We start from the raw sequence: 12,618 nt of genomic DNA, 5'->3' as shown, positions 1-12,618 counted from the left end.
GGGTTATTGTGTATTGATTTCATAGGGTTATTCTAAGGAGACAGTCTTATTTCCCCATTTTGGAATTCTAGGGTAGGATCTAGAAAGTTCATTCCACAAATTTTTTTCTCTTTTTTTTTGGAGGAAATGATGTACTTCATTTATGCATAAACACAATTTATAAATTTCCAGCAAGAAGGGAATACATATGGATTCTCAGTGTCCTTCCTGTAGTGACATTTGCTAGAGACCCACTTGTAAAAGAGATTTATTCTAAATTGGATGTTTGTACGTATACGACACATGAGACTCCTCTTTTTGCTGGTGATTAGTAAGCACAGCCAGATGCTGCCTGTTCCTGTTTCCAGGTCAAATCTGGAGGGTCGTGGAGAACCTTGCTGCTTTATCAGTTGGGAGGTGTGTCCAAAATAATCTGTTAACACTAGTAGTTAAGGTACTGGAACTCTTTCTACACATTAAGACAGCTTTGAGGTTACTGCCCTCGTTGTGTATTTCAGTTTACCTTCAAGAAAGAAGAAGACAGGTGAAAGTGTCAGTCATCCCTTCTGGGTCTTGGTGGGAAAAAGGTTGAAAACTTGCTGTAGGGTTATGGCTCTTATTCCATTGTGTGTATTTTGACACAGGGACTGTGTGTGTGTGTTTTGCTTCAGTTAGCATCTCTAACTCTGTGCTGTCCAATACAGTAGCCACAAGCCACGTGAGGCTAGTAAGCACTTGAAATGTGCGTAGACCGAATTGAGATGTGCTGTAAGTACACACACCATATCTTGAAGACTTAGTACCAAAAAAGAATGTAAAATATCTTACTAATAATTTTTATATTGATTACACATTGAAATGACACAACTTTAGATATATTGGATTAAAAAATATATTACTAAAATTAATTTCACCTCTCTTTACTTCTTTGATGTGGCTATGAGAAAATTTAAAATTATATGTAGCTTGTATTATATTTCTATTGGACAGCACTGTTCTAACACCTTACAGAGTGCCTGTTACAGAATTAGGTGCTCAGAGATTTGTTGGAATTTGTTAACCAGGATGGAGCCTAGGAGCATTCCACTAGAGGCCTCCCTCCAACTATTTTTTGTGAGAGATGATTTCAACTTCGTCATCTTGATTATTGTCCCCTAGATATTGTTAGCTTTGTCAATGACTTTCTTGAAATGTAAATCTGTATTTGAGCACAGTAGTCTTAAAATTTGTGTTTAACAGTTAGGAAAGTATTTGCAAAAAAACCAGTATTTTCCCCTTAAATATATTAAAACAATTTATACCCTGCAGATTTATGATACATGATAATTTGCCTTTGATACTTATCTTCCATTATCTTTGGGGAACAGATTTGCAGAACAAACTAGGGGAACCAACAAAATTTTCTAGGAGTGGTCGGAAGTGTAGGATGACTTAATGTCAAATATATTTACGAAAACTAAGCTTTCAAGTAGTACTCCAAAATCTTAAGAGAACTTATATTTAATTTCATATGCTATTATTTACTATAAAGCTATACTTGAATAACGTAAACCCGGATACACAAAGCTGTAATTAACTAACACAAACATTTCTTAATAAATTCCATTATTATCACTATTTAATTCCATCCTGTTGTTTTGGGGTGGGGACTCCAGTACAGGGGACTGAGTTATATTTCCAGTCGTGGCACACTAGCACCATTGGTCATGAAAAACCCCCTTTTGTGTTAACTTACATATTTATTCCCTGTTTATCCCCATTCACCACTTTCATTCTTTTCTCCTGTACCCTAATAATTCCAGTGTGCTTGTGTAGTCTCTCAATGTTCCTGAAAGCATGCATTGGTGTTTTATGTGCATGTATTTTAAATTTACATAGATTAAAAATTGTGCTATAGATACCATTCCTTTTTTTTTCCTTTTGGCCTTTTTTCACTTAGAATTTTTTTTTAAGATCTATTCCCAAATCTAATTTGTTTCTTTTACTTGATGAATAATATTCCGTAGTATGCATGCACCACATCTTATTTAACCATTTTCCCAGTCACCCCTATTTCTTCTGTTGAGAAGAGCTGGGGTTTGGCTTGTACACAGTTTCTTTCCCATCTTTTATTGCCATGGTAGGTTTTTCCTGCTGATATTAAACTTACTCAAATTGTCCAAGTGGAAAAATACCCCCTTGACTGTGTTCTCCATTCCCAGGAAGGCCCTTGGGCCTTCCTATCCATTTTGCACAAGATTGAGTTGTTTTCTACTTCGGGTGGCTTTGTTTTACCTGGGGGAGAGATTATGTAGCGTTTGTTTGCAGCAGGTTACGTTCCCAGGATAGTCTTTTTCCAATTAGAGAAGACTCTCCCCATCTGAACACTGACTTCCATTCATCAGAGCTAATATTTGTGTGAAAGTTAATTAGCTACTCCGTTGGGCTTCTCTAGTTTTAAGCCCCAGCTTCTACCAGAGTCTTCTTAAGAGGCCTGGCTTGCTTTCTTTAAAATGTATGTGTTGGCATATGTTTAAACTAAAAAAAATAGTTTTTAAGTAGAGTAATTTCTCCGCTCCTGGGCATGAACATACTGTCTTCATGTTCATAGCTCTAGAGAGAAATTTGGAGATCAAAATTTGGAATATACACCCATATTCTTAATAATAGATGGTTTTGTAGTGGATACAACTTGGAGGCTGCATTTTAAGATACATAAGTGATCAGCTGAGCAAGTGAAGTAGTGAGAGGCTGGGTGTTGTAGTCGTTGAGCTTGGAGTTGGGAGTCATGCAGACCTGGACTAGAGTCCTGATTCTTTAAGCTAGCCAAATGACTTTGGATATTATTTGGTTTTCTAGAATAATACCTCCCTCAGAGGGTTATTGTGAGAATTAAATGAGGTAATGTAGTAAAGCACCAGCCTAGTGCCTGGTTAGCTACTCAGAAAATGGTAGCTGCTGTCATCACCACTATCATCATCACCACCATCACCACCATCATCATCATCATCATCATCATCATCATTGTTATCATCATTGGACCCCTAAAGCCTAGAATTGTTGAGATAAAAATGAGCATTTAGAAATTGGGAGACATAAGTGGCATTGTGAGGGCATGAACTTTAAAGACTCAGAGGAGTACAGAACTATCTTTTGAAATGAAATCAAAGAGAAAAGAGGCTAAAGGTACCAAAAAATGTCTGCTGTGTTCAGTCTTCAAAGAAGACACTTTCAGATCTAAGACTAGAAAGGAAACAGATGAGGTAATCCTCTTTGCAGTTGGTCACATCTGAGGGACCCTATTCTCAATGTTAAGCCTGTCCCATTTCTTTGTCCTGTGCCTCGGCTCTCCACTCAGAACACTGTTCTTTCCACATAGTTGTGCTCTGTTGGGAGGGATGTGACCCACTGCAGCCAGTTCATCCCACACACGTTTCTCACCTGCCCGGCAGTCTACCAGGCCCTCTGCTGGGTTCTCCATGAGGATGAACAAGAGGCGGTCTCTGTCTGCAAAGTATTCAGAGACTTGCAGCGGAGGTAGTTAAACCACCAGTTTTATCAAGTGCTCTGCCAGAGTGGGCTCAGGAGGCAGTGGGAGCATGAAGGAAGGACATTTAATCAAGGCCAGAGCCGTTGGAGTTGGGGAAGTTTCCTAGGGAGACATTTTCATTATCTCTGGATGACACAGAAGTACTTTTAACCTTCTCTTTCAAAAGTAAGATTTTTACCTTTCTTTAATCTTAATTAGGGACTAGTTATGGTTGTTACCTAACCCCTTGGAGTGAAATAAGCTAAACAGTAGCCCTTTTCCTTTTATTAACAGTATTACGAGCTAAGTTTCCCCCAGTAGCCATTAACATTCCCAGCATCCCATCTTCTGGAATAACGGAGTGAACCTAATAATGTAATCAACTCTGTTAATAAATTGATATTATTTTTCTCCAAGGAGACGATTCTCATTATTGGAAATGTAAAGCTTCCCAAGAAAGCCTTGGAGTCACAGCTAGAAGACTCGGTAGGTTAGTGAAGTTAGTGGTTTCCTTGTTGGAAATCTTGAATTGATACTAATGTTATTGCCCTAGAAAAATACGAGTGCAAACATGGCACTACCAAAAGTGGCATCCTTTTGTATCCATAAGCTCTTTTCCCCTTGTGTTCAAAGCTTCAGCCAATAAATATTTAGTAGGTATCCACTGTGTACCAAGCAAAGTAATGGTCTCACAGATAAAAGAAATGAATAAGACGTGGTCCCAAAATAATACTAGTGTGTGTTCAGTGCTGTAACAGAAGAGTCGGGATAGAGAAAGGAGAGAGCTGAGGTTTCGCAGAGCAAGTGGCATTGGTGCTGAATGAAGGGGAGAGGTTGAAAAAGGGAGATGGGAGGAGGAGTGTGTGTTTGGGTGAGTGGGGGGAGGACGAATAGTGAGCCCAACTTCAGGCTGAAGAATTATGAAGAAAAGCATGGCCTTTAAGAATGTGAGTAGTTTGTGGTAGGATCGATGGGCACACAGAGTATTTTGAAGAGTAAGGGAAGAAAGATAAAGGAAGTTTGGAACCAGATTATGAGGGTTACTTAGGGTGGACTGAAAACAGAGCCAAAGACAGGAACCCGAGGGGAATATTAAAAGGTGAGAGGTGGGTGGAGCACGAGTCTGAGTCCTTTAAGGAGACTTGAGAAGGAGCAGTCAGAGAGGAGGCTGTGGAAAACTTAGGAGAGAGCAATGGTTCAGAAGCTAATAGAGGAAAGAAATTTCAAGAAGGATTGTCAAGTTACATAAGGAGAGGGACATTGTTAATAAATTGTTGTTTATTAACAAGGGAGAGGTTACATAAGAGGGACATTGAAAAGTGTCTTTGAGATCTGAATGTTGACCCCCAGATGGCAGTGCTGGAGATAACAGCCAGATGTAGGAGACTGAAGAGAAATGGTGTGCCGAGGAAGTTAAGCCAGGGAGACTCGTCTTTCAAGGGAGGACATTTGTAAGATGGCTTTCCAGGGTTAGGGCTAAGACCTGGGAGTAGGAAACAACAATGGCGCTCTTGTGGAGATTGAACAAGTGTTCATGGCTGAGTGAGAAACTGAGAAAGGGTGATGAGACCAAGGGAGAACTTAATGTGAAAACCTACTGTTGGCCTCATACTGTGGTCTGCTCATTTGGAGTTGTGCACACTTCATTTTGGAACTTACATCAACATAACAAGGTTTCCGATTCTTGATAAGCGCAGTCTCTGACTACTCTTCCCGTAGTTCACAGTTCTAGAGAATACATGACGAAACCCTTTACCATGACTTCTTAAGGGAAAATTGCTTTGATTTATTGGTTTTTAAAAAGTCAGGTGTGGCAAGGGTACCTGTAGGCATGCAGACCAGAGCAGATGCTATTTCAGATACATCCTGTAACGGGGGACCCTGTCATTTGAAATAGGATTGATTTACTCTCTGCCTGTAAAATCTTTGAACATATGTTTTCTGCTACTGTTTTTCAGAATCTTTTGCTGTTTCAAATAGAGAACTGTGCGATGATGAGAAAGAGTTCATACATTTTCCAGTATGTGAGGGGACCTCTCAACCTGAACCCTCGTGTTCAGCTGTCAGAATAACAGCCAATAAAAACTACAGGAGCAAAACCTCTCAGGAAGGTGCTTTAAAAAAGATGCATGAGGAAGAACACCATCAACAAATGTCCATCTTACAGCTGCAGCTGATACAAATGAATGAGGTGCATGTGGCCAAAATCCAGCAGATAGAGCGAGAGTGTGAGATGGCAGAGGAGGAACACAGGATAAAAATGGAAGTTCTCAATAAAAAGAAGATGTATTGGGAAAGAAAACTACAAACTTTTACCAAGGAGTGGCCTGTTTCCTCATTTAACCGGCCCTTTCCCAATTCACCCTAAGACTGTGGGGGCAGCTCCCTTGTAATTAATCTGTGTTGGCAAAGAAAGTCTGGAACACGAACTTGCCGTCAGTAACCTGTAACAGCTACAACTAGGAAAATTAGAGTGGTAGTAGTCACTTATTTAAGAAAACATTCAGGTAAACAGCTGCACCCTATGTACCCCTTAAGTGGCAAAGAAGCTGTTAGAGTCTTCTGAAAATGATCACGACGCGTGCTATAATTCTGAATGTAATGTCTCTTACTTAGAATTCCTACAAGAACCATGTGTGAGTGTTGTTGTTGTATTTTTTTAACCAAATGCAAGTGTGACTATAAAGGAGTGTGGCTGATTTTTTTTTTAATAGACATTAGAACTTTTCTATCCAAGTGAATGCCCTCCCATTGAAAGTGGTCATCCTGGGAGGCCACCCATGTCTCCGGTGGGGATGCTGTTGCTCAGAACTTGCTAGAGGTCTTTAGGGAACCACCATGAGAGCTGCAGCACCTTTTTCATTTTTTCAGTGTCCTTTGAGTGTGGATTTTCTGTTTTTAAACAGCCCAGTGTATGGAAGGATATTTTCTAATGCGGCTCAAAACTGCGTTGTAAGGCCTTCCTTTCCCCAAAGAGGAGTTCCAAATAATGTCTCCAACAGTGGTGGCTTTGTTGGAACTAAGGATGTAACTACTTTGAGGGAGAAATGTTCATTTAGATTTCTGTGTCCTGTCCTGTTGTGCTTGTTTTATTAAAAGAAAAGACTTGCAATTTTATAGTCACACTGTGTATGTTTTTCAAAGGTGCTACCTCCCCCACTGTGTTCCGGTTTTTGCCTTTTCCCTCTGTAGTTTCCTCCCAACTTCGTACTACTGAGTTCATCATTTGCCCTTGTTTTTCATCTTTAGCCACCGAAGGTCCTTCCCTCACCATGCTCGTGGTGCTGGCTCAGAGTAATGCTGTGTAGTTTGCATTACACAGTTAGCATTGATCTTTTTAAGAATCCATTACCAATATATTTGGAAACATGCGTTGATAAGTGGGTATTCTGATTGAGCTGTGAGATGTCTTCTCCTGTAGCTTGGTGTTAGAAACAGCCCTGGGAGTTGGGCCCAGCAGTAGCTAGAAGCAGCAAAGTGACATTTCAGTGCCAAAGCAGGCCAGCAATTCTGAGAATGAGATTTCAAGGCCACATTGGGGGAAGGAGGAGTGCGTGTGGCAGAGGCAACATACAGAGTGTAGGACTAGGAGTCAGGGCCTGAATACTGAGCTTGGTTCTGCCTCAAGTGCTGTGTGACTTTGGGTAATTCCTTTTAGTCCTTGGCCGTGGCGTTTCCTGTCCATAAAACAAGGGAGATGGTCTAGATAATGTTCAGAATCTGCTACAAGTCCTTGACTATGGTGTGGTCTGCAGAGTCCTGGATGGGTACTGCTAACATCATAATTGCCCACAGGGCATGGGTCAACAGGGAGCAATTGTTTACTGCATTGGCTAAGCTTCTCTACTTCATAATTTTGGAATTTGGGTCCTGGGGACTGTAAGTTCAGTGAAGTACATGTATACTCATTATTTGTGCACTGCATAAAACTTAAATGGATCTCAATTTATTTTATACACTGATATTTTAAATGTCTTAGAGGAACTGGTTATTTAGAGGAACCCTGTGAAGACTAGTCTTCTTTGAAAGGAAGGATCCTTTTGTAAGGATTTGTATTCTTAACTTAGTGTTTACCAAATGGACCCTTTAGAGAAGCAGCTTCTGGATAAAGTCCCAAGCTTAAATGGTTTCTGGGAGACAAAACTTGACTCTCCATGCCCTCCAACCCGCTAGGGGTTAGTCTGGGGACCAGCAGGCCCTCAACACCGATGTGAACTGAGAAAAGTTAGTCTTTGCTTCCCCTATTGATCCATCTGCAAATCTTGTTAATATGCAGATTCTGGAGTGGGGCCTGAGATTTTGCATTTCTTACAAGTTCCCAGGTTTTGCCAATGCTGTTTGGTCACCATGCTTCTGTGTAGCAAGGCTTTAGAGGACCCTCTGAAGTTTTTACTTTTTCTCAAAAAAAAAAAAAAAGAGAAAATTGGGTTAGGTACATTTTTGTGTACGGCAGTGCGCCGGATATTATTCTCTCTCTCAGAATTTACCACTTAAGCACACAAACAACAATGTAGAACAACACAAAAAATGCTCATACACATAATGGAACTATAAAAGCATCAAACTAATTCCTAACTGAACAAATAAAGGATAATTAAACCAGCAGCCTAAAGCATCTTGTTCTATTGTTAATGGTATTTATGAGTTTATAACAGTAGTTTTCAACCATGGCTATGCATTAGAAAGAGTGCTTTATAAATAAGTAGTCCCACTGGGTCCCATTCCCAGAGGATTCTGATTCAGTTGACCTAGGTTGAGGCCTGGTCCTCTACATTTTACGAAGCTTTATAGGGGATTGATACATGACTAAGGTTGAGAACCACTGGTGTAGAGTTCACAAATGTGTCTCATTTGATCTTGAATCCTGTGAGGTCATGCAGAAGTGAGGAAATGATGCTCAGAGAAGAACCACGTGGCACCATGCCCATAGCTAGTGAATGGCAAAGCAGAACCTCAGTCTCAGGTTTCTTGACTCAAAAATGGATAGCCCCACCTGCCTGCCCTGCCCCATCCCTCAAAGCTATATCATGGGTTTGTTTTACCCTGAGAGCCAGCTCACATCTACAGGGACTTGTAGTGTGTCCATTCATGAACAGGTACATCCCAATTCATTTCACTTTTGAGCAGTTCCTTACCTGAGGTGGAAATGCAATAACTATTTCTTGGTAGGTGCTGTAGAGAATTGACAGATAGATATTAAGACACAGTTCACCATCCCCCACCCTGCCAAATCATGGACACAGCCCAGTAGGGGAGGTAAGGCTTGTACACAGCTGTCACGTACTTGCTCAGTGCATGTCTTCAAGTGCATTTATACCTCAGAACAGAGAACTAAGAAGCTTGAAGGAAGGCCTCCCTGAGGAGGTGGCATTTCAGCTGAGTCTTTAGAGTTGGCATTTTGGCAGGTGGAGATTTGGAAAGGAGAGGAGCTTCGCTAGGTGCAAAGTCCTGTTGAAGATTCCAGATGCTGAGACACGTAATTGGGAGGTAGTGAGAACACAGGAATTTCTAAATTGGACAGTAATGTGATCGAAACTGTGCTCCAGGAGGAAGATTAGAAGATGGAAGTGAGTTTAGAGAAGACTGAAATCCAGGAGTTGAGGTAGGAGGGTTGGCCCTGGTTAGGATGAGATGAGAGGAGGACCTAGAGGAGGCTGTAGTGAAAACGGGGGAGACCAATGCATTGCAGAAGTGGAATCAGGGAGGCATGGCAGCTGATTGCTTTTGTTGGAGAGGAGGGGTAAATTTGTAAATTTGCCTGAAAGAATGATGCTGCCGGTTCAAATAAAGGAAGGATGCACTTCTGTCTCTGACCTGTCCTCAGAGAGGCCTACACACAAACTCGTGCAATTGCCTCCCACTCAGCCTCAAACTCCAGCATCTCCCCCCATCTCCTCTTTGGCTGTCACCTCTTTGCTCTGACTTCTGCCTCGTCAGCTGCCTGTGCTGCCTCCTCCACCTTTTCATCTGACACTTTAACCCCTCCCTGCTGGGTCCTTGTCACCCACTCATTTGGTGCTGCCTCTGCCATCAGTATCTCCATCGCAGCTGGTGGTGCGTCAGTCGTCATCTCCTATAATGGCTTCGCACTAGAAAGATCGGAAAAGATTATTTCTTTACCTCGAGCTTCAATCCTTTTCTAGACAGTTGGCATCCACAAATTTCAGGTTTTTTTTAAATGTCTCATGTTATATAAAGGAGCATTGGCTGACAGGGGCTGTTAATCCCCATGTATGCCTATTACAGCCTCTTTACAAAACGCAAACATGGAATCCTACATTATTATGCATCAAATATGTAGGAAATATTTTAGGAATTTTTCAGGGAGAATCTGAAAATGCATTGGCTTTTTTTTGTTTGTTTTAAAGAAGAAAGAGAACAGAGAAAGAGAGATGGCATGGTGGAAGAGTGCATTTGAGTTGTCAACAGCCTCTGCAGTGTCAGGTCAATTACATCAGCACTTGGTCTGGACCAGGGGAAAGGAATGGTTCTGCCTCCTGGGAATGTCGGAAGGGCCTGATAATTATATTTGGCAAAGCCATGAAGAGTGGCTCTGTAATGTCATTGCTAAGAATTACCTTTTTAATAACATTTCTGGATGTCTGAGCTTTTCAAATGGAATGACACTTCTTTTCTGCTGTGGTTTTCCTTTCTGTTGGGCTGCTTCCCAGCTTGTCCTCCTCTTCTCCCTTGCCCTTGCTTTGATATCAGTTGGTATTTTCTCTTCTGTCTTCCTCCTTCCCAGCCCTGATTCTCCAACCTTTCCTTCTGCACCCACAACAGCTCCCACTCTCCTCTGTTTTAGAGGTGGAGTCGTGTGAGAATGTGTGTGAGGGAAATACTTGCCAAAGGGCTGCATATTCAACATCTGGTCTCAACAGGTGAAGTGTAGCCTTTGACTTGCTTCCATGCTGCACCCGTGACTTGTGTTGGTGGGACTCAGAAGTCACGGGAAAGGTCGCCAGTGATCCATGACTGCAACAAATTCTTTTCCTAATTGTGCCATATATTATGCCCTTCAACACAATTTACTAATCTCTTCCTCAGTTTCTCCATCTGTGAAAGTGGTGTAATACTTATCTACCTCCCTTGAATGTTGTGAAGATTAGTCTCTGTTAGTAAAGCACTTTTGAAATAAAGAGTGATGTAAAGCATTTTAACATGACTGTTGTCATTATGATATGGATGTCCTTCTGCAGAGATGCTACTCTGTAGGGGAAGTACCCCAGGTATATCATGGTTTAGGAACACCCAGTATAGAAAAATTCCATAACAAATTCAAGAGTGTGATTATTTTCCCTGTGAAAAATTTCAACGTGGCATTTCCTTAAACAGCCCTTTGGTACATTTAGAATGAGATTCAATTTATAGAAGGATGATTTACATAAGATTTTTAAAGAACACATCTATTGAACCTCTATTACCCGATATAATTGTTGGATTTGCAAGCCAAGTATTAAGCTAACAGTGCATTTATCATCGTTAGGTGGAAAACTGTTTCTACATTATCCGGATGCCCAGATTGGGCGTGAAGGTTCTCTCACTGTTGCCACAGATTGGAATGGACAAAATGGTGACCCGCTGCTTCTGAATGAGAGGATCAGAAGCTCTTGTTCCACTTGGAAAATGTCCTTACAGCACTGCCAGTGTGGGGGGAAAAGACTAACCATGTATGTTCATTAAAGGGCTCAGAGTGGAGGGGTCTCTATCGTCAACATGGGCTCCCTTTCTTAACTCCTGGAGACTTCCAAGAGATTTAATTAAGTCTGATCTGAGATTTCTCTTTTATGGGTGTGTTGGGGAAAAAATTCCAAACATTGTTTATAAGAAATTGGTGATTTTTAATCAAAAAGATACTTGTTATAGTGGAAATACTTAAGTAGCAATAGAAGGTAAGATACCAGTTCCTTTTCTGCCCTATCATCTGGTTCAGCTTCCAGAGTAACCAAAAAGGAAACTCAGAGGCTGGTGCTCTGCTGGTGAGGTGCATTGGATCTAGATCCTTATCCTTGAGTCTCGAAGAGTGCTTTTGGATGGGCTGATATTCAACTTTCTGCAGGACTAGAGGGCAGTCACTCAGCCATTGGGAAATCTGGGGGGTAGCTGGGGCCTATCTGCTCTTAGTGGTCACTCTGAGACCCAGGCTGAAGGGGCAGGAACTACCCAGGGGAAGCTCTCCTCACTGTGACAGCAGATGTACAAGAGGGCAAGCCAAACTGAAGAAGCACATTTCAAGTTTCAGGGTTATATCTGCTAATATCTCCTTGACCAAGGCAAGTCACATGGCTGAGCCCAAAGTCAAGGGTAAGAAAGTAGATGCCTCCTAAGAAGGTGAGGGGGGGAGGTGAATATTTTTGCACAATAATCTAATCTACCAGGGTATCACAAGTGGAAAGAGAACTAATAGTGTGCTACCAAGGAGTTGAGATTATATTATAAATCAAGGAACAGGGAATCTGGGGAAATGCATCCCTGTTCCTCATCTTCAACTGAGGCACCCCTTTCTTCTTTCCTTTCTCTCTCTCTTTTTTGAGGGGGGGAGGGAGGCTTCAAAATAGTGATAATAATAGAATAAATGTCAATAGATGGGGGCTGGCCAGGTGGCATAGTGGTTAAGTTCTGAGCTCTGCTTCGGTGGCCCAGGGTTTGCAGGTTTGGATCCTGGGCATGGACCTACACACTGCTCATCAAGCCATGCTGTGGCAGGCGTCCCACATAAAATAGAGGAAGATGGGCACAGATGTTAGCTCACGGCCAATCTTCGTCAGCAAAAAGAGGAGGATTTGCAACAGATGTTGGCTCAGAGCTAATCTTCCTCACCAGAAAAAAAAAAAATCAATGGATATTGGATTAAATAAGTAATATATATTTAGTTCAATGTATTTAGAACAGAGCCTGGCACATAAACCCTATAAGTTTCAGCCATTATTTTTTTCTCTTATATGGCTTCTAAATGGGGCCAGACAGATTTGAACCCAAGGGGCCTGGCTCCGGAGCTCATGCTTTTAAGAATCAGAATACACAGCCTTTCTATTCAGAGCCTGAGTTCAAATCTTTGCTTTGCAAAGAACGTGACCTCCTGAATATTAGACTATCGTCTGTAAAATACCTGCTTCCCGAGTTAGCTATAA

The 12,618-nt window shown here is 41.5% G+C and overlaps 1 protein-coding gene across 3 annotated transcripts in view; it reads left to right on the top strand.

Annotated features, from left to right (window-relative positions):
* LOC101394124 (myb/SANT-like DNA-binding domain-containing protein 3) overlaps positions 1-12,618 on the top strand; it is a 125,441-nt gene that overhangs the window by 13,922 nt on the left and 98,901 nt on the right. The window contains exon 3 of one of the 3 annotated variants that reach the window (XM_087419399.1): positions 5,446-8,092. The exons of the other annotated variants lie outside the window; for them this stretch is intronic. Coding sequence (XP_087275525.1) covers positions 5,446-5,855 — 410 coding nt within the window. The 3' untranslated portion in view covers positions 5,856-8,092. Of the gene's footprint in view, positions 1-5,445; positions 8,093-12,618 lie in introns of those variants that run through there. 3 annotated transcript variants of the gene reach the window in all.

This window comes from Ceratotherium simum, chromosome 29 (genome assembly GCF_057802395.1).
Source record: "Ceratotherium simum simum isolate JZ-2026a chromosome 29, ASM5780239v1, whole genome shotgun sequence".
Taxonomy (NCBI): Eukaryota; Metazoa; Chordata; class Mammalia; order Perissodactyla; family Rhinocerotidae; genus Ceratotherium; species Ceratotherium simum.
Note: the sequence above shows the minus strand (reverse complement) of the source record. Positions and strands in the feature narration are given on the sequence as shown.